The sequence below is a fragment of the Pimephales promelas genome, chromosome 6 (assembly GCF_988280905.1).
Source record: "Pimephales promelas chromosome 6, fPimPro1.hap1.1, whole genome shotgun sequence".
Lineage (NCBI taxonomy): Eukaryota > Metazoa > Chordata > Actinopteri > Cypriniformes > Leuciscidae > Pimephales > Pimephales promelas.
The window spans coordinates 11820435-11842698 of NC_142774.1; the positions used below are offsets into that span (position 1 = coordinate 11820435).

Below are 22264 nucleotides of genomic sequence, written 5' to 3' on the forward strand. Positions count from 1 at the left end.
CCCACATGTTTTAATGTTCCAAGGCAACCAAATAAAAATAAGCAAATTTCTGTTTATTTCTCTTTTATGACAAACATTAAACCGATTTATTAACTCAATAGCATTGAAAGTGGTTAAAGCATAATTCTGATAGTGTTGATATTAAGAGTTTACTATTTTGTACCTGATTCTGTGTTTCATAGTGTGATTTTTGGGGAATCGTATTGAATCCAATGTGCTCAGAAATCGAGAGTTAAAAGCCCAAAATAACCAAACCATAACCGACGGAGGAGCAGCCAAAATGTATCAGTTTTATTAATTGAGCAAATGTATTAACAAAGACTATATGCATTTATTAGGAAGTGTCGACACCTTTCTTTGACTGTCCATGGTCGACACTAGATTGGTGTGCGCTGTAAAGCAGTTTTTATGGCTTTTACGTCATCACTACTGACCGGAAGTCCTTAACGATGTCAAAACCGAGCAACTGATTGTTATTCTCACGATGTTTTGAAGATTTTCTTTAACTTTCGGATTTTTTAAATAATTTTAATTCATCTCCCAGAACACTGAGCGTTTATTGAAACGTGCTGTAGAACGCTTAATCGTTGACCATGTCGAATCGCATCGCTTTCCAGACGCAGTTAGCTTCCATTATGGAGGTGCTGGCTAATGCTGCGGTGGCTGAGATATGTAAACTCGTTGACGACGACTACGCGATTATAAACTTACAGATGACTCAATGTCAGCGTGAAAACAAATCGCTGAAGAGAAAACTTCACATACTGGAGCTTAAGATGGCACGAGGGTTTGCAGAGAGAAGGATGAATTCACTGAATCGCACTAACCGAGTTCAAGTGAACGCCGCTTTGTCTGAGAAATACAGGAATCAACCAAACGGTGTGATGCCATAAAACCTCTCAAGCTATCATACTGTCAAGTGTATCTGTCACACCAAATAAACTATCAAGAATTATGTGATTAATGTTAATTGTTTCTCCGCTTTTCATACATTCAGACGTCCTGTATGGAGCTCAGTTTAACACGGGACTGTGGAGAGGTGGAGCGACAGACTCGACTCCTCAGCAGGCTGTAACGTTAAATGAAAGTAACAGTATGGTAGGTAAGCTATCTCTTTATGATAACCGCAGTAACTAATTTAGCACGTTTTTATTGTGATATTTAATAATGAGCTCACATTGTACAGCAAATAGATAGTTTATTTTATTGTATTCAATTAAACAATAGATAGATGGATAGATAGATAAACTGCTATATAGACAAATGATAGATCGATATTTAGCTACACTAGATATATAGACCATTTCACAAGATGTAAACAACACTGGTCCAGAAGCACTTCCTGTTTCAGTTTTTCAACACTACACAAAAGCTGGGATAAAATACAACCAACAGAACATTTAAAACCGAATCAAAAAGTTAAACAAACATCTTTAAGATGTTTTCTTTACATGTGAATAAAGAAAACAGTTACAAACTGAAACAGGAAGTGTTTCTGGACCAGTGTTGTTTACATCTTGTGAAATGGTCTATATAAGTGTAACACATACAGATTTATTAAACATTTCCTTTCATTTCAAAAGACAGGAGATGCAGTAATTTCAGAAGTAAACACCGTGCTGATAAAGGATGAGATGTTTGAGGAGGACCAAACACAGCAGAGATTGTTCATCAGAGATGGTGGTGAGTGGATGGAAGAACATAAGCCTCCTATTATAAATGAGGTTGAGTAACCAACAATAATACCCATCTTAAAACTTGACTTGACACCGTTTCTCTTCTTGCAGAAGTAACAAATACTCCACCACAGACTGGAGAAGCTGGTTTTAGAGATGTTCAGATGCTGAAAGATGATGATCAAGTCTCTGGGATGCAGCTACCGACTTTGGAGGTCAGTGGATCTGACACTGCGCTAAAATCTGAGCCAGAGTTTGAGAGTGTTAAGGGGAATGCACAAGAGCCCATAGAATTACATGCTGAAGCAAAGTGTGATTTGAATGGAAAATCCAGTCCTATGAGGGATTATTTAATGCAAGGGAGTGACAATGCAGACTTGCGGCAGCGATCTTGTGTGTACATGAACAATGCAAGATTGACTGAGAGCCAATCCACTGCCTCTGTACGGCGTTCAGAGATCATAGAGGTTGACTCTGCGGAGGAGGGGGAAGAGATTTCTGTGTGGGCTAGGAAAGTAACACAAGAGAAAAGCCAGGCTCCACGTGTTTATCCACAATACGGGAGGGTGGAACATCAGGATAGCATGGTCCTCTTTCCTTCCTCCAATCCGCCTCTGGCATCAAGTGGCTTTGCAGCAGTGGCGTCGACATCTTCAAAAACACAGGGCACGGACAGCTACCATAATTTCAGAGATGTCAGTTTTAACCAACAAAGAGTTGGGCGGACTAGAAACGACAGAGTTCCTCGCGAAAAACTTTTTGCGTGCACATACTGTGGCAAAGTTTTCAACCGCCCCAAAAAGGTGGTGATCCACCAGCGGATTCACACGGGTGAGAAGCCGTTCAAATGTAACACCTGTGGGAAGTTCTTCTCCGAGGCGGGAAACCTGAGAAAACACCAAAAAGTCCACACAGGAGAACGACCATATAGTTGTAACCAGTGTGGGCAGACATTTGCCTGGATACGGAACCTCAAAAACCACCAGCAGAAGAACCATCCTGATATGTTTACTGCAGAAGAACTACTTTCTCAAGGAGTCAATAAATGATCACTATATTACTGATAAGATCAGTGACCATGAGAGTGTATTCTAGCACTATCATATCTTTTCTGGATAAAGACTTAAATTTAAATTATATGCATTAGGGCTCTTCATTAAGCCTTTTTCATGTGCTTGTCCTTCAGATAAGTAAATCAGTCATTCACTTGTTTGAGTAAATAATGTGCTTGTCTGGAAAAAATTGGATTTTTGCAGTGAAAATATAATTTATTCTGAAGCAATATTCTCATCCGTTCTATTAGCTTTTACATTTAAAGGGATACTCCCCTTTTTTTTGGAAATAGGCTCATTTTACCACTCCCTTAAAACTTAAACAGTTAAGTTTTACTGTTATCGAATGTATTTAGCCGATTTTTTGATATTTAGAAGAATATCAGTAACCAGACAATTTCTGGTCTCATTGACTTCCATAGTAGGAAAAAAATATACTATGGAAGTCAATGAGACCAGAAACTGTCTGGTTTCTGATATTCTTATAAATATCAAAATATCAGCTGAATACGTTCGAAAACGGTTAAACCCAACTGTTTAACTCTGGGGGAGTGGTAAAATTAGTCTATTTCCAAAAATAGTGGTGTATCCCTTTAAATCTTCGTATTTCTGATATGTACGCTTAACCTTTATAAATGATTTTCCCCCATAATTTTTAAATGTATGCTTCATCTTCCATTTCAAATTCTTACACAGGTTTAATAAGAAACCAGTAGGTGATGGCAAGTGACCGTTTTAATGAGCAAGTCATTCATTCAAACGTCTGATTCAATCAATAATGAATGGGTAATCTGACTCAACAGATTCGTTCAAAACACTGATTCAGTATTGAAAACACGGCTGAGTGTTGCTGTGAGATTCGATATGGTTCTGCTGTGATCTTTGGAGATATTTTTGCTGCTGAAACGGAACAAAAACAGTTCAGTATTGCATCTAAAATGTAAATGACTGAATATAAACTACTTGTTTATTGAACTGTTGTATGATGGTATTTAGGGAAACTGCACTCTTGGTCATGTGATGTGGCTTAACTCATCATATGTTACTCCCATTTTGTAAGTTTTACCGCAGTATGTTAACCGAGTTTCCTTTTCCTCGCGAACCCTGTTACCGTCAGTGCATTATAATACATACGTTACATATTAGCTATTATCCACCGTCAATCGCCTTTTACACGAAATAAAATAAAATCAGATCATATCAGATCAAAATCATAATTCTCACTTGTAGGTGATTCCAATTTATTTATTTATTTATTTATTGGAAGTTTTACGCAGGCCATGTGTCCTGTCGGGCAAGTAAAATTCTCTTTTATTTGCCCCTTCAAAAAAAAAATCCTCTTGTTCCAGACAAGCATTAATGTTGAGTCCTTACATGATTTACATGGTTTTTGATCAATAGTGATGCGAGTGGAAAAAAGTGTTTTTTATATAATTAACAATTTAAGACTTAAGTTCAGTGCTGTGGTGTTCTGTAGAAAAAGTAAAGAGGCTTAGTCAAAATGGCTATTTTTTTTTTTTTTGGTATGTTATATAAATTGTTTGACGTGTAAATAAACATTTCTGCACTCATTTTGTGTTTGTTTTTTTTGAAGAACAGCAAAACAGTTTGTTTTTGTGACCAATGCCTGTCTCTTATTGGTGCTATATAAAGTAATGAACGTAGGCAGGTAGTTTCAGGACAGGAAAAACATTTAAATAATATTCGTAAGCTCTGTGCATTAACAATTTCTGTTTTTTCTTTTACAAAACTGAAATTGTGATTAATGAAAAGATGGAATGATTACTTCCACATACCACACTTAACAACCATTGTTAAATACTTCTAATAAATCATACTCTGGTTGTTCAACAGTGGCATAAATACTTTCCCACTTTTGTTTTTATAAGTGAGGAAAAGCTGTTTCTAATTTTTCATACTAGGAACATTATGACACTGCACACCCTCACAACTACCGAGAAATACCTTGTTAATTTAGACGGAGAAAGCTTTATTCATGTATGCACAACCTTTATGTTTCATGTGCCAGCCAGGGTCATGTTGTGTAACAAAACCTTGTTTCATGTGTTCAGCAGCAAGGACAGGTGGAAGATGGAGAACCTGAAACAATAGTGATAAAGGAGGATCTAAATGACCAGTGGGAAAGAAGCCAGACACAAGCCATAGTTGTGCAGGATGGTGAGTAGAGGGCCAAAAAGCAGTCATCGAAGGGATAGTTCACTTTGAAATTAATTTTTGATATGTTTTAGCTTACCTCAAGAGCATCCAAGATGTAGGTGTCCTTGTTTCCACAGTATTTTCAATTTTGATATTTTTCGGTCAAATCGTTGTTGTCTATCAGTCCTATAATGCTGGTATATGGGGTCCACCTCAAAGGGTATGCACAGAGAAGTCCAAATAAAACATGATTTAATGACTCGTAAATGTAAGTACACACTGATGGCCTAAGACACGAAACGAGCGGTTTGTGTGAGAAAACGAACAATATTTATAGTGTTTTTACCTCTTGTGATGACAGTCACGTTCAAGTGATCTGATGGCGAGGGCGCTTCGGTCTGCGCATGCGCCGGAAGTGATCGCTTGAGTGTGTACGTCACTCATTGTTTACACAGAGCTTTCGGAAGTTTTAACTTTCACTAAACATATTTAGATATATTGAAATCGTATTCCATTGCGATTTCCTGTATATCTAAATATGTTTAGATCTTCACAGTGAAGAATAACACTTCTGAAATCTCTGTGTAAACAATGAGTGACGTACACGTGCAAGCGATCACTTTTTTCCTCACACAAACCGCTCGTTTCGTGTCTTAGGCCATCAATGTGTACTTACACTTACGAGTCATTAAATCATGTTTAATTTTGACTTCTCTGTGCATGTTTTTTGACGTGGACCCCCTATACCTGCAACAACGGAAAATACACCTACATCTTGGATGCCCTTGAGGTAAGCTAAAACATATCGAAAATTATTTTCAAAGTGAACTATCCCTTTAAGTGAATGGTAGAATATTAATTTACAATTAATAGGTAATTATCATTGCCATTTAAGTGAAATTACTGAACTTAAATATACAAGCTTGATAAAAATTATCATTCTAGAAGAAAATTTCAAATGGCACTTAGAGGCTTTTGCATCTGAACTCTTCATATAAATATATATATATATATATATATATATATATAAAAAATATTTTTTATGTTTAAATCAACCTTGTAGAGTTATTGAAAAAGATTTTTGGATACTACTACTGTATATATAAACAAGACATTTCTCAAAATATCTTCTTTTATTGTATGAAGGGGAAATTTTTTTTTTCTTTTTTTTTTCTTTTTTTACATACATTTGTTCTGGAATCTTGTATCAAAACAATTAACATTCATTCTCTTTTCCTCTGGGTCAGCTGAGTCAAATACAGACATTTGTAGTGGGAGACTTTCTACCTCACCAGCCAAAAGCTCTGTTGCACCTGGAACAGAGAAGGTTTGTTTATTTACTGTTCTTTTAAAATGTAAAAACAAAAAAAAAAACAGGAACAGGAAATTATCAAGCCACTGCTGCAGGAAAATATTTTGACGCTTCAGGATGAATGTGAAAAATTAAATGTAGTTTTATGTTGTTTCCAGCCTACAGAAGTGGAATTTTCCCATTTGAATGATGATAGAAGCCAGAAAACCGACTTTTCTCCATCCACTGGACTGCAAATAAACATACAGGGTGAGTAAATAATAATAATATGTTTTAATTATCAAGCTGCTATCCCAAACACAAGGTCGCCATACAGGCAGATAATAAATAGACGGTTTAACCCATTAATGCATATTGATATACACTTTTTAAACAATTTTACCAAATACTGTAGATTGAAAAAAAGTTTGAATTTAAAACAAGGATTATTTGCAAATTAAAACTGCTCTGACAATATATGAACATATTTGCATCCAGGTACTGTGGAGCCTAGTAGCTCTCAACAGCACAGGTACCACAAGTTTGTTGTTCAACCTAGCAAGGGTCTAACAACAGGAGAAACGGCAGCTCTCACAGACTCAGGGCATGTACCCAAGGGAATGGTGAAAAGCAGAACTTCACCCAAGAACCATGAAAAGACAGCCACTGAAATGTCTGGAAAAGGCTGCTTGTATGAGAGACCTGCAGAGCATAAAACCAGCTTTACACACTGGCCCACACATCCATCCTGCTCATATACAGAGTCGGACCAGGATCAAGACTGTATGCTGGTTCAGTCAGACACTGCATCATCTGTTAGAAGCTCCAAATGTGGACGGGATGGAGTGCCATCGACCCACACACATACTGTTATAAATGCAGGTGCAGGAGAGGGACCTATACGAGAAGATGAAAGATGGAATCAAGCTGCCATTTTGAGGCAAAGCCAAACTGAAACAGAGACCGCGAGTGCAACAAACCCCTCATATTTCACTGTGATTCCTCAAATGAGGTCCAACTTCACACAGCCTGGGCCTTCTTTTGCTGGGCTGCAACTACCAAAGCACATGGACAAAGGTAGACGGAAAAGTTACGTTTGTAAGTACTGTGGAAAGGGATTCCCTGGGCTGTCCAATGTCGTGGCACACCAGCGAGTGCATACAGGAGAGAGGCCCTTTAGGTGTGATACATGTGGCAAGCTATTCACAGAGGCAGGCAACCTGAAGAAACACCAAAGAGTTCACACAGGAGAGAAACCCTTCATCTGTTCCCGCTGTGGGAAACGATTCGCCTGGATCTGCAACCTCAAGACACATCAGCAGTCATCCTCCTGTGAAGGAGTCTGATATAATTAAACATATCTGATGACGATGCAGGGCTTCCAACTTATGCCTTCTATGAATCCAGTGTTTTTTTTTTTTGAATGTCAAAGCAATCATTATAATTAGTGATGGGAAGGTTGATTCCGGGGCTCCGACGCAGTTTTCACACACTGTACCGATGCTTGTACAACGTTTGAAGCTTCGGACGTCATGCAGTATCGGAAGGTCGGTGAGGCATTATTTATTTAATGATTTAACACTATACTTAAACCATAACATCATTGATCAATTATGGGGCACCGCTAGTAATTTTGGGACATATGAAAGAATATGAGGTTGGGCCCTGTTACTATTAATGTAATCGATCTCTGAGGGCCCCAGAAGTGCGTGGGCCCTTGGTATTGTCCTAACATTCCCCCCTTTAGCGGGGCTCCGTGAACCCGTTGACCAGGCAGGCTACACATAACACGAGTTGTGGTTTCATTGGTACCAATTAATTTAGATCAGATTAGATAGAACTGTACTGATACTAGACCCAGATTGATTTCCACTCTTGTTGTATGTCACTGACTTCTGAAGGTTTGTTTGGTCACCTGCTCTTTCTTGTCTGCGGTGACTTCTAGATAATATAGTGGAGAAAACAAGTCTGAACCACGCGATGTCGCTAATGCTCATTGTGTTAAAAGCTTTGAATTTGATGAAAGACTCAAACGCTTCAGAAAGCTTCTGTTTCCCATCACTAATTATCATAAAGCTGTAATAAATTTAAATGTGGATAAGAAATATGAACCGATTCATTAATAAGATTAAGATGTATTGGTGTTACCAGTGACTAACTTACTCTTACGTTAATGTTCAATATCCGTGAATTGTAATACTGCCAGTGAACAGCAGGTGGTGCACGAGTACTAATAATAAAAGAGCGCCCATCTGGGTTTTCTTTGTAGTCCAAAAAGTCTAATATTTTAAGTAGGGGTGTAACGATTCACTCGTTTTCTCGATGCATCGATTATAAATCCTGGCGATGCATATGCATCGATCCTGAAACATGTATTTTGAATCGTGAATCGTTTATTTACGTGAATAATCGATTTAAAAGGCTAAGAATCGAATTAATCACGATTTTATAGCGATTCAGTGGTTTAAAATATATAAACACAACCTTAAAGTGTTCCTGGTACAAGCTGCCTCACGCATTGGCCGTCATACGACATCCGCATTTGATTGGTTTCAGGCGCTCACACACACCCCTGATTTCTCACGCTGAGCTGAAGCCCGGTCGGTCAAATGCCTGAAAGACGAGTTTATCTTTCTACCTGTTGAGCTACTCGAGTCGTGATCAGCTTGTATTACCGCAAATTAGTTAAAATCTCCCGGAATCTAGAGCGAGCGTGCATACGAGACAGAGGTTGTGCTCCAAACCGCGTATCGCGCGTTCACACACGGCTGCACGCACTCGGCAGAGAGGGAAAGCGAGCGAGAGACCACCTTGCGTGTACGGATAGTCCATGTAATAAATGAATGAAATCGTTTTATTTCATAGTGCCCACGCAATGGCATGGCAGCTTTATCAATGGCTTGAGCGGTTTGCCTCAAAACTATTCTTTTCTCGACAGAGAGCTCAGCTGGAGAGCTCAAACATGGACTGCTCAAAAATCTGTAGTTAACGTTATGAAAGCATGAGAGATCATGGGACCGAGCGCGAGGATTTTCACAAAATCCAGTGAAAAGATGATAACGAGTGCACTGAGAGGACGCAAAATGAAACTAATGAAAACGTCTCCATTAATTTGTGCATAGTCATTTAATGCAATACTTTAAAAGCCTTTTTCAAAATATTTGCTACTTGCAAATGCTAATTTGTAGGCCATTGAATTTTTTTTTATAATAATATATTCATTAAAATTAAAAATAAACATGAACTAACATTAACAATGGACAAAATCCCCACTATCTGATCCCCGAAGGCCGCTGTGTAGGCTAATTCAAACCCAGACAAAGATGGGTGAAGCATTGAAATAATACTATAATGCATATAAAAAATTAAGAATCGAATCGAATTAATCGAATCGCATCGAATTTGGATGTGAATCGCATCGAATCGAATCGTTCTGAATTTGCACAAATCGTTCATGAATCGAATCGAAAACCTATGAATCGTGAATCGAATCGATTCGCTGTCTACCCAAAGATTCACAGCCCTAATTTTAAGTAATTTAAGTTATTGAATATAATTAAATTTTCGTTTATTAATGTAACTTAGTGTGTCCTGTTTTTTTTTTTTTGTCTCGTATATTTTAAGCAATGTTCGTATTTTAAGTGGAAAAGGCCTAGCGTTACTTGGTTTCACGCCAACGTCTTGGATGTGGTTTGGATAGTACCGAGTATTGGTATTAAGTTGGCAAAATAAGAAAACATCATTGTTTGCGAACATTACATTTTATAAGAGGTTAAAGCCTATCTCGTGATGCTTTATCTGCATTGAAGATACACAATATTTCATCTGTCGATTTACAGGGAATCGAACGCATGGCCATATACCCGTTAAGGTACATTTGATTTTTATTCAGGACTTTCTAAATGTCAGTATCATTAATCCCGATTTGAATCTGATATGTCCCACTCCCACTCACATGATTAAAAATAGATAGAACAACCCCTGGTGATTAAAAAAGTTGTACATAGACACGCATAAAAGCTAAACAGACCAAGATGAAAATTCAACATTGTAATTGCTCCTGTTTCGGAGGTAATAGTCAAGGTTTGGTTGTCTGGTAAAACCATATGATCTGACTACTACTGAATTTGTCAAGCTAATTGCATCACTCCCTGGTGGTCTAGTGGTTAGGATTCGGCGCTCTCACCGCCGCGGCCCGGGTTCGATTCCCGGTCAGGGAATGTGCTCTTTTGAAGATGTTTTGCTTGTTTTCTTATGTTTGAGGTCAATTTGAGTGCATTGTAGTGTGTCATAGATAATATTCCCCCCTTTGGCACAGCTCAAATTCCATTTTCAATGCAGAGCCTGATTTATCTTGGTGTATGAAATAATGCGCTCTCTGCACGGCGGTATTTCCGGTGAAGGTGTAAGGATGCTCGATAACTTCCTCCGATCACGAGTCCAATGCAATACCGAGAATTTATATTGAATTTTATACTCCATGGTTAAAGAAACGTTGGTCACAAAAACGGATAAAACAGACACCCCTCGTTGTGTTTATGCTTCTTTTTAAAATTATTTTAAATAAACATAACTATATTGAGACAGAGCCGGCTTGATTCTTGACAAATTATTAGTGTTCATTTATTATAAAGTGTTACCAATATGATGATTCAATTTTTTTAATTGTTATCTTCTTCTTCATCATAAATATACAACTTTATAAAAAGTGAAAGGCAAAAAAAATAATATTCTTATAACCTTGTTTCATTGTATTTTATTACAAAGGTATTGAAAATATACCATATTTAAGGGGAAACACTTTGAGGGTTTTTGGCTGAGCTGACCTCAGATGTATCTTTCTGTATATTACATCCTCTGAGGAAAGAGAGATGATGGTTGTGATAAATACAAGGAATTTTGTGAGACCACTCAAATACAGATCGAGCAACAGAAGCAGATTCCATTTCTAAAACCATCTGGATACTGCTCTTGTTCCAATGGCACTGTTCAGCATCCACCTAGAAAACAGAAAATATTGATCTTTTAGAATCAAATACAGGTAAAAGAATGACTATGGAAATGGATTCATACTCTTTCATGTTTTCACATTTTTTTTAACTTTTCTACTTTTATGCTCCTGTCAAAAATGTCTTTAGTGTTCTGCAACAGTATAGCTTACCTTGTTTCCGTTAAACACCAGAGTTCTGAAAACTTTTCCAAAGGGTTTTATCAGGCGTAGCACTCCTGTTGCAGCACAGGGCTGGTTAGGAACATTACACACAACCAGCAAATGGTCCAAAGGCGTCAACAGCCCCTAAAGGACAGTGAGGACTTGTTGTTAAGAGTCATGGAGGATAGATGGAAGTTGTAAGTTAAAAAGAATGTGTTTTTTAAAGCTACACTGTGTAACTCTTTTTGTTTATTCTTAGCTAAAAACACTTAGTTCTTTCAAAAATATATGTGCTCATTAATGTATATTTACTTCATTCAAGTAATAAAGTATTCTTTTGAGTGTATCATATGCCATTGAAAATACATACAGGTAAGGTTAATGTCAGTCGCCATGTTGCCCCTCCATCTTGAAGTACATTAGTCAAAGAGGGACATACCCGTTAATTCAAGCTTCGCCATGTTAATCTTGGACTACATTGACCCCCGTAGGAGTTAAAACAAAATAGGAATTGAGAGGAACAGAAACTAATATTCACTGGATGGTCATATACTTTTTCACCGCTAGATGGGGGTAAAAATCACACAGTGTAGCTTTAAGCTTAAATATTTGAAATGTCTCAAGACCAAGTGATACTTGCATTTGACATTGATGGCCCCACAAAAGCATGAAACACTGACACCTAAGGAAAAATTAATCAAATCCAATGAGTAAATAAACAAAAAATGAAGTATTTATGCAAGGAAATATAGTGTGTTAACTCACAGGTGAACTAGGGTCAACTTTTTGAGACACCAGCTCTAAACTTTGCTGTCTCATATGAACCGGGATGGCAGAGTAAACCTTTACCATCTCCTGGGCTGAGAATTCAGTTGGAAGGATCAATAAAACCTGGAAAACACACATGCTGATATAGTAGAGCTAAATGTCAATTGATAATTGTTTTAAAAAGCAGTATCGTCTTTTGACCAAACGTCAACATCCGCCTTTTTAGGGTACCCTTAAACGTCGGTTAGATGACGTTATCGGATCCTAACCCTACCCCAGACCTAAACCTACCCCGTCACCTAATCGACGTTAAAGGTAAAGCGTCAGTTGTATGATGGCCCGGGATCGTCATGTAGGCTAACCAACGTTTAAGGGTACCCTAAAAAGGCGGATGTTGACGTATGGTCAAAAGACGTCCCAAGACGTCAGTCATATGACTTCTTAGGATGAGACTGTGTTAATCCAAACAAAAATATGTTCCAAGAATGTTTTGCTAATGTTCCCATTAAGTTATAAAACTTTATTTTTGAATGTCCAAAGATTAACGTTCCCTTTTAGCTGGGATATTTGGTCACAAATATCAGTATTTTAGGGTCCAATTCTCACTTAACTAGTTGCTTATTAACAGTATATTACTTGGATATTCTGTTCATTACTTATATAAAGCATAATTTAGTAATTCCTTATTATGCACGACCATATTCTACATCCTTCTCTCCTACACAATACTTTAACTTAACAACTACCTTACTAACTATTAATAAAAAAGACTTTATTGAGGCAAAATAGCCTAGTTAGTTAGCTGGTAAGAATTGGAACCTAAACTAAACTAAACCAAAATGTAATTTTTTTTACACAAAAATTACTGTTTTGTTGTAAAATGAAGTGTCTTACATTTCATTTTACAACAAAAAGTACATTTTCTGTTAAAAAATAATAATAATAAAAGATTATATTCTAAAATAGCACATACCTTTTTCCATTCTAGACAGGTTTCCATGTCAACCTCAGTTGCCATTAAAACCTCAACAGGGTGACTAAATGGAGATGCCATTTTGATTAGTTCACTTTCAGAGTAGTCACGAGAGATTCCAGACACACGAATTACACCCTTCTGTAGGAAAACACAGAGGCAATGAGGGGAAAAAAGTAAACTTCTTTATTAAAAGAGTGTTTGTCTATTAAAGCACATATCTGTGCTGTTTCCTTTCCCAAACAGTTAAGTGTCCTAACAAATCTTACACCACTAGAGGTCCCTAGGTGTTTCTCAATGTCAAGGATACTTCCTTGGAAGGACGGGTCCTTCCAAGTCATTTCCTTCAGAGGCTAGGCGAGGGTCCTCTTTAGCATTCGGAGAACACGTAAATGGAACAGGCTAGCAAGTGCACGTCATTACATCAGTGAAAGGTTCGCTTCGGCGCTGCAAAAATTGTGTACTGCACTGTTTAAACACACTTGACGGTCCTTATTTTGTCTTGTCAGTCCTCATAAAAATAAATAAATAAAGTATAAGGGATAATGTATGTATAGCCATGCGGTTGTTATAGTGAATACAACCCCGCAAACTCTAAAGCGGAGGGGTCTTGATTGAATCAGCCTGAATTAAGGGGTTGTATTCGCTGTAACAACCGCCTCGCTATACATTTTCCCACTTATAACATGGCTACCTACCAAATAAATCAATAATTTGACACAAAATATTGATTTAAAAAGGAGTTTATTCATTCAAAAACGATTATATTACCTGAGTGAACAGAACTACGTCCATAGCAACATGATCTAGCTGTTAAAACATGCAATGGTAAAATATGTGACCAACAAAAAAGGCTATTACGTTATATGAAGTAAAAATGTAAAAGTTAATCACCAGTAAAAGGGAACAGCTTTAAATCCCCTTTGCAAATTTGAGCCGATATATTAAATAGTTTAACAAACATAAAATAAATGGCTAAACTTAAAATATACTTGCTTACATTTGAAAGCATATTGCCGTTATCACTCCGACTCCGGTAACGGTCGACATTTTTATTTTTTGAACAAGCTAGCAAAGCTGCGCATAGGATTGTGGGTGATTTAAGAGCGCGAAGGCTACACATATGCATCCTTTCCTGTGTATGGGATATTTTCCGATCGAAGGACTCAGTCTTGAAATTCTGAGGATCCTCGACATTGGAACAGTCCTTCGACGGACGTCGATGACGTAGCATCCTCGAAATTACGGCTTCCGAGGATCCTTCCTTGACATTGAGAAGCACTACCTGTCTCCAAATTTGTTATCATGGGTGATGGGACTGTTTTCAGCCTGCACTGCTGAGACCAAATTGACAATTTAATGGTGGTTTTGATCACCCTTTAAACACCTTTCTTAAGACTGGTTATTCTTTTAGTAATGATATTAATAACAATCACTTGTAATTGACTTCTGTTACACCTGCGAGAGCTTACAGTTTGTTCTGATGTTTTTTCAGTCGTCTTAGTTCCTGGCATCTGAATGTTCATAGATTCAGCGGTTCCTTCTGATTTTGCAGACTTGACTGGAAAAGACTGTTGACCATTTCTCATGGAATTGAAAGTGGTGGATCCGTGTGCAGAGGACAAGGATCTTTTTGTTGTATAATGTCTTGTTTTATTATAGCCCGTAGAGACAAAGCTGTGCCGTATGCTGCGTTTTGAACGAGAGGGAAAACAGACGGAACCAGGCCTCCCCTTAGTGGCATCATCAGGCCCATGCTGCAGTCTCTTAAGGAAGGAATTGGATCCACTTCCTAAGAGGTAGAGAGAAAGGGGGTTAGTCAAACTCAAACTCTGGATAGCCATGAAACCTATGATACAATATTTTTTCAAGCTGTATATTTCTGGAACAAAACACACTCACACACGCATGCATTATATATGTAGGCCTATGTATATATATATGATGTACAGTATTCATTTTTTCTTGACTGTGGCGGGCAGGATGAGGCCGAGGGCAGTGAGAGAGCGGCACGAGGCCGGTGGCGTGATTGATAATGAGCGACACCTCCGCGATGCACCGGATCTCTCACGGAGGAGAGCAAGCATAAAAGAGGAGACGAAAGTGAAGATTGAGAGAGGAACAACCTATTTGATAAACCTATTTTGAAAAGGTTATCTTCAGGATATCTTGGGTGGTTAGAGCTGGTGAAGAAAGTAGAGATTGGCGAACAACCTGAACGAGTTCCGCGAATGGATTGCGTGGTGGATTTCCGCTGGATTCTGCATTTTGTGGTCTGGTCTTCTGTCACGGATGGAACAGGAGTCAGGTGGTAAGTGTAACAATGTTTATTAACAGGTTTTGCAAAAGCAGGCAGAGATATGGTGAGTGTTCAAATGATAGTAGATGGTGGAGCGTTTTAAAGATTTCCACTCTGGAGGGTGGTTTCACTTTTTTTTTTTTTGCGTTTTTAAGCCCCAAAAACGCCGTCGCCGTGTAAACGAAAGGCACATCCGATAAAATATTTTTACGTTTTCACCCGCGAGCGTCCTCGTGTAAACAGAGGCTATGTTTAGACGGAAACGATTCTGAAGAGAAAACGCAAAAGTGGCATTGCGTAATCACTTTTTATTCTGCGTTTAGACGAGCGTTTTGTGTGGGAAATCCGCGTGCAAATGGTGATGCAAAAGTGTGTGAAATTCAATGTAGTATGCATTTCAGGCGGCTAGGAATGCATACTACAACAACACCAAGTCCGCACGTCATGCGTAAACCTTCACCGTCAAGCAGACTTTTGCGTTTACCCTTTACAATGGAACGCGGCGGTGGAGTGTTTTTAACATGCCTGAATGAGTAGGAGGAGTGAATTGAGCTGGTGGAATCCTAATACTTGGCTATTTCTAAAAACTTGGAACGTATTTTTAAAATTTGAAGATGAATTTACACTAAATTCAATAACTTGAAACGATAAAGTTTTACTAAATAAATACCATAATTTCAGTAATTTGATCGGTAATTGTAATAATTTGATGTTCAATTTTTCCAACCAAGATTTTTCAATATTTTAAGTTAAGTTCATCTGGATCATTGGTGCATCAGTTATAGATGTAAAAAAAAACTCACCTGATGAATCTCTTGATCTTTTCAATGCTCTAGACTGGGTTGAGAAGTGCTCATGAATGTCCTCAGATGTGCTGTATGTTTTAGCGCTGAGGAATCTATGGGAATGGGAGGATGGACAGGATTGCCAATTGGGACTTGGTAAAGCAGATCCCTGCCATTCACCAGTACTCCTTTGATCATGATGTTTCCCATGAGCGTTTGATTCGACCTGATCAGATGAGTTCCACCTAGCATGATAAATGCCCTTTGTTTCTTTGCGTTGTTGGATGTCTTGTATAATGAAGGGAAGTTTCTCTGTTGTTAACTGGTTGTATGGGAAGTGACTGAGTAATTCTAGGTCCTCAAAAGAAAGGCCAAGGCTGGCTAAAGCTTTGCTTAGGGCTTCTGTTGGAAAACGTAGAGTTGCTTGTTGGTTTGGCTCTACTTCTTCAATTTGTGGTCTATCAGGAGAAATCCTTGCTTTGGCTGTCATTGACTGGTACTGAGAACTGTCCACATCTGGTTTGAAGGCAAAATGTTTGCCAAGATGGTTGGTGCGAGATCTAACAAGAGGTTTCTCAGATGTTGGCAGTGGCACTTTTGTGTTACTAATAATGGGTATTTTCTCCTGATTGATCTCTTTTGCTAGAAGGTCACCATTCTCCTTATGTGCAGTAACTGAATTAATTTCTGTGAATGATGATGAGGGGTGACTTGCCCTGTGAGGTATGGAATTTAATAGATAGGCGAGGGTAAACCCCCCTGAGGGCTGGTACATGTTCAAAAATGAGGATCTTTGAATGCCAACAGGCTGGAAGGGATTTAGAGGAAAAAGAGGGTTCCCATAACTGCTATTGTTTCCAGCTGCAATAGTACTGATCAGGTTCAAGACCAACTGAGGGGGGGGGGGGGGGGGGAAAGATGTAAGAATATAAATTTCAAATATTCAATCCATATATTCAGCACAGAGTCAATTTCTTTTGTCATGATCTAGAAATGTGTTCATAAATACATTAAAAAATGCAATTTATATAATGTCAGGTGAAAAAACAGATATCATGAACATTTTAATGATCTTCGAAATGATCTTCTTCCTTCTGTCTTGTTTTTCTTTACACATATCTAAACATTCTTAAATCAAGATACCTGTACAGTTACTTGAAATAAAATAACTTAAGATGAAAAGTTTATCAAAATTAAGTGACTTTAGGTTAAAAACAAGAAAAATATCTGTCAGTGGGGTAAGAAAAATAAAAAAAAGAAATAAAGGGAAACCAAATTTATAAAACAAATTAATTAATTTTATTGTCACTTAAAGTCACTTAATTTTAATATATTTCTTTTTCTGAAAATAACACTATGATTTTTTCAAGGATGTATATTGATTTATTGATTTATATGCATCTTGATTTAAGGATGTTTAGATATTTGTACGGGAAAAAGAAACAAATACTGAGAAAAGAAAGCCTCAATAAATTATTATTTTTTTTTAATTTTCTATTATTATTATTGAAAAACTTGTCATTTGGTGCAACTCTCAAAAACAATGATATTTATGCATTACGTAATAATGATATTTGAAAAAACAAAAAAGTACTGATGTACTATATATATATATATATATATATATATTAATGATTGAGATGTGTGAATGTGTATTTCACACATCTGTGTATGTGCTTGTTTTTACACAAAATTTAGTCACTAAATTGAACGTTTTCCTTAAAATGATAGAACACTTTCCAAATTATAACACTTTCCAAACCATATTACACCAGGATGAACACTACATTTTTAAGAACTTAACACTTTTAAACCTTTTCCCCTCTTGTTTTATATTTTATTTTCCCATGGACGCTCTTGTTTGTTGACTCCTTTGACTCACATTATTCAAATGATATTTGTTGATAAAATTTTCCTTTCATCCAGGCCATCAATCCATTAGCCTACTGCAGCGCAACGTTTAGCTTCCGAGCAAACTGTGAAATAGTTCTCCGGTGTTAAAAATGCATAAACAAATACTTTAAAGTTTATGGAATGGACAATTATTCTCCACAGAACGTGAAAGGACAACTTCATGGAGGCTTTCACTCAGGCATGTGTTCACTTCATTATGTATAATAAATAACATGCCAACGGGGTGTTTTTCAAACACTGTGACAGCATGTCCTTGTAACATGAGTAAGAGGTGAAAGACATTTGTCTAGTGTAAAGTACCAAACAGCTGTCATAATTTCACAGCCTCCATGGCTCCCTGCATGTGTGTGTGCACTCTCCTGGACAGATTTTTGAATAATGTCATCCGATAAATAATAATATTTTAAGAGGGGTTGACAAAACCTGGACTACGAATTATTCAAAAAATCTGTTCAAGGGAGTGCACACCTGTTCACACACAGTTCAAACTTGGTTTAAAGGACAACAGATTAATATACAGAGCAATCTGCTAAAGTGACATTCAAAAATAAGTACCTTTATCAATACTATGTGTATATATATATATATATATATATATATATTAGGGCCGGGACTCGATTTAAAAAAAAAATCTAATTAATTAGAGAATTTTTTTTAATTAATTAATCGAAATTAATCGCATTTTAATTGCATAAATATTTGAACTGAGAACAGTGAGAACACATGGATTTTTAGTATTTCACATGGATTTTTAGTATACCATTGAATAATGACTGAATACATAAGCTTAGCAACAAAATATTATTTATTTTTGTTCAACCAAGTCCAACAGACCAGTGCAATTTTATATGTTTTGCGTTGAGGTGAAACTTGAGGCTCGATGTGATGTGCGAATTCCTTGTTGCATAGCTTGCACACAACAACCATGCTCTTTATGACACTTCCATCAGTTCATTTTTATAACAAAATTTCCCATCCACGGGACCAACCAAAGCTGTCTCGTCAGCTTCTTCTCCTTCTTCTTCTTCTCGGTTTGTTGTTTGGTTGTCATTTTGTGCTGAAGTTTTCCTTTAATGAATTAAATCAGGTGTGCCATTTCAGGGTTAAAACAGAAACATGGCCTGTCAGGGCAGCACTCGTGGTATAGATACGCATCTTCATGAGACTGTGTTGGTCAGGGAGTCCCTGCAGTCACTGCTTTAGATGATCTATTTGTCCTTGGTAAGTGACTGTGTAAGAGTGGTAAGAGTTTTTATCCTGAGTGCGCTCTCTGATCCACCTGGCCTATAAATGAAATACCTAGCGCAACGAGACTCAACAACCACTAGCTTGCTTTCCTAATGAAATCATTTGAGCCTTCTCACTCGGTCTCTCTCACTCATCGGTCTATTTAGGTAAATCTTATTTTTAGATGTTTATCTGATGCAGAACCATTCCCAGAAGTGTTCAGATTCACATATTCAGCAGATTCATGATATGATCATAATTATCAAACTTATTATGATACGCACATAATTGCACAAATGTTGTTTTTACTGTAGTAATGGTATGATGACTTGAAGACATGTTGCTCAGCAGATAGTGGTGGTAAGTTAATAAGATAATCTGATTTACAACTCGTAAATAGATATTTATCATGTTGTCTTCATTCCTGGAAGGTGGGGACATGGGAATAGCCCATGCTCACTGTTAGACTTTTCAAGGTTTTCAAAGTCAATGCTAGCTTTTCAACACTGTTGCCAGTAAGTTACTGTAATTAAGATTTACAGTACCATAATGTATTTCAGTTTTACAGTAAGCATATGGTACTGTAATTGTGTAATTCAGTGCATTACTGTAAAGCTAATCAGTACAGTGATTATTTTTATTTGTACGAAATATAAATAAGAATTCATATTTTTTATTTGCATCCTATAAGAACTACTGACATTCAAATATTACACAATACCATTTTTTATTTTATTTAAAACATTTCAGTCAAAACAAAAACTAAGCATATAACAACTTAGCATAATACCTCTGCTCTGTATTACTACGATATGGGGTCTTAGCATATTCTGAAACTAGACCAGAAGTATCTATGTTGTTAACTCATAGATATGTTAATGACCCAGCATCTCGAAAAGGCCAAACGTACTGAATTACAGAAGCCTCGCCTGAAAACTGCAGGTCTCTGTTACAGCTATATGCAACTACTAGGTGGGGGGGAATCCTGCCACTCTAGTACATGACGTCCTCAAAGAGGTTACCCAGATCAGTATCACCTCTGAGGTCTGTGCTTGAATATTTGAGCTACCCACGAGGAACATTATTGGACAAGGTTAGAAAGAGGAATCCTGCTTCACCCATACGGTCAACACGCCCGCCACTATGCTAATGTAATAATGTAACCATCTAAAACATAATTCTATATATATATATATATATATATAATTGTTTATATTCTGTGGAATTAACGTAACCTAGGAATTAAAAGCAAACATATTCTCCAGTTGAATATAAAGTATAAAAGTAAACTTATTTATTTATTTATTTACTTATTTAAAAGTTTTTTTTTTTTTTTTGCAATGTGGGAATAAATCTAAAGACTTTACAGCCTGTTGTTAGCCTTGTTGTGAAAACAAGAGACAGAAACATGCATGCGACTTTGACTTGAGGACAAATTCAAGACCTTGACACACTTGTCCTCTTTAAGTTTACAATGGTTGTTAAAAAGGGAATGCAACAGGTGACAAGACTGTTCGCTGGGCACCAAAACAGATCACATCATACATTTCTGTGCTTGTGATAGTGACTTTTGACTGATGGCTTCTTATCATATTAAGGTGTTGTATGTGAAAAACTTTTTAGGACTGATTTTTAGTTGAATGTAAAAAAAAATAAAAAATAAACAAACAAAACCAAACTATTATAATGAATAATCATGCATTTTTTTTCTTCAGGTAAATATATCTTGGTATCTGACTGCCACTGTTCTACATTTGCATAAGGAAAGGTTGTGCATCAATGGATGTAGCAACCTCAAAGTAAAATACATATATAACTAGAGAACGTTTAAAATAAAAAATGTACGTTTTATTGTAAGATATAGATTTGTAATTCTGAGGTAGAAAAAAAAAATCGAAATCACAAGAAAAAGAGTCAATTCTTAAGATATAAAAAAGTTCGAGAAATAAAGTCGTAATTATGAGATACAAAAGGGAGATATAAAGTTATCCGTACTCACATGTTGGCTTTAGCAATAGCTGAGCTGGAGGTTATTTTCCTTTGGATTGAATTCTTCATTATTGGGTCATTCTTCAGACTTCAGATATAACTGTTCCTCTTGATTATGGATCATTGCACATGAACACTGAAAAGTACTTCCAGAGCAAAATGTCTTTTGTCACCCTCTGTAAATCTTATTCCACTCTTCACATGGCCAGACACACACTGTATCACATTCTTTCTTCTCAGTATGTTTTCTTCCCCCTGCTCACCCTCCCAACACCACCCCCTTGCATTTCCTTCTCAGGACCTCTGCAGTCACCAGTGGCGTAACTTTGCTTTAAAGTGTAAATTGCAGGTTAACCACCACAACCAATTAATGTGTAAATTAAAGTGCTAAATATGTATATTTCAAAATTTCTGTCTTAAAATGCGTTAAAAAACATTTATTGGGGTTTCTTAAAAGGTAGCATGTTTTTTACAGTAACTGGGTGATGATGTCATAAGAGGGAGTGCGGGCGGTAATGCACTCTATATATAGAATTAGCTAAGGGTGCTTATGAGATCAAGAGCCAAATGGTTTGAGGAAGGGGAAAGAAATAGTTATTTCTTTTCTCTTGAACACTCCAATGTGGGACATATCAGTCCATTCTCATGTTATATTTTATTTATTTGGTATTTATGTGCTATAATGCGGTCTGAATCCTGATTGATTTTTTTTTTTTTTTTTTATAAATATAACTTTCTTGCAAGAAAGAGCACAATTGAGCGGACACAACTTTTTCTATTTTAGACATAAATGAAAGATTTGAAATGGGTCTGTAATTTGCTAGGTTATTTGGATCTAATTGCAGTTTCTCAATGAGAGGTTTTATTATTGCCAGCTTGAATATTCTTGGAACATGACCTAAAAATAAATAAATCGAGTCTCTTCACTGGTCTTATCAAGCGAAACGATCGCTCATTTAAAAAAAAAAATAAAAATAACAA

The 22264-nt window shown here is 36.9% G+C and overlaps 2 protein-coding genes and 1 non-coding gene across 4 annotated transcripts; 2 read left to right on the forward strand and 1 right to left on the reverse strand.

Annotated features, from left to right (window-relative positions):
• Positions 1-393: 393 nt before the first annotated feature.
• Positions 394-8464, forward strand: LOC120492095 (uncharacterized). Of its 2 annotated transcripts, none has more exons than XM_039690214.2 (8): positions 394-879; positions 998-1098; positions 1584-1683; positions 1788-1891; positions 4801-4906; positions 6133-6212; positions 6356-6446; positions 6675-8464. In XM_039690214.2, the coding sequence occupies exons 1-8, from the start codon at positions 594-596 to the stop codon at positions 7520-7522; spliced, it is 1716 nt and encodes a 571-aa protein (XP_039546148.2). In that variant the 5' UTR covers positions 394-593; the 3' UTR covers positions 7523-8464. The 2 variants fall into 2 exon arrangements, with proteins under 2 accessions (XP_039546148.2, XP_039546156.2); XM_039690222.2 differs by having other exon boundaries at positions 4804-4906.
• Positions 8465-10324: 1860 nt separating this feature from the next.
• On the forward strand, positions 10325-10396 carry trnae-cuc (transfer RNA glutamic acid (anticodon CUC)). The gene has a single exon. It is a non-coding gene; the product is annotated as a tRNA-Glu (tRNA).
• A 526-nt stretch (positions 10397-10922) lies between these two features.
• On the reverse strand, positions 10923-21478 carry LOC120492117 (uncharacterized). Its single transcript, XM_089132660.1, has 9 exons — positions 21294-21478; positions 20317-20359; positions 16172-17045; positions 14542-14861; positions 13070-13210; positions 12094-12219; positions 11969-12010; positions 11338-11472; positions 10923-11176 (listed from the first exon to the last, which is right to left on the reverse strand). The coding sequence occupies exons 1-9, from the start codon at positions 21350-21352 to the stop codon at positions 10964-10966; spliced, it is 1953 nt and encodes a 650-aa protein (XP_088988786.1). The 5' UTR covers positions 21353-21478; the 3' UTR covers positions 10923-10963.
• Positions 21479-22264: the final 786 nt, after the last annotated feature.

What these genes read in the sequence shown, in the direction of transcription:
- LOC120492095 (XM_039690214.2), top strand. Translation starts at nt 594, where the DNA reads ATGTCGAATCGCATCGCTTTCCAGACGCAGTTAGCTTCCATTATGGAG. An exon ending in ATACAGGAATCAACCAAACG is followed by an intron (nt 880 to 997) that starts GTGTGATGCCAT and finishes TCATACATTCAG; the next exon opens with ACGTCCTGTATGGAGCTCAG. An exon ending in TAAATGAAAGTAACAGTATG is followed by an intron (nt 1,099 to 1,583) that starts GTAGGTAAGCTA and finishes TCATTTCAAAAG; the next exon opens with ACAGGAGATGCAGTAATTTC.
- LOC120492117 (XM_089132660.1), bottom strand. Translation starts at nt 21,352, where the DNA reads ATGAAGAATTCAATCCAAAGGAAAATAACCTCCAGCTCAGCTATTGCT. An exon ending in AAAAAACATCAGAACAAACT is followed by an intron (nt 13,211 to 14,541) that starts GTAAGCTCTCGC and finishes GTTTTCCTACAG; the next exon opens with AAGGGTGTAATTCGTGTGTC. An exon ending in TGGTGTTTAACGGAAACAAG is followed by an intron (nt 11,177 to 11,337) that starts GTAAGCTATACT and finishes TCTGTTTTCTAG; the next exon opens with GTGGATGCTGAACAGTGCCA.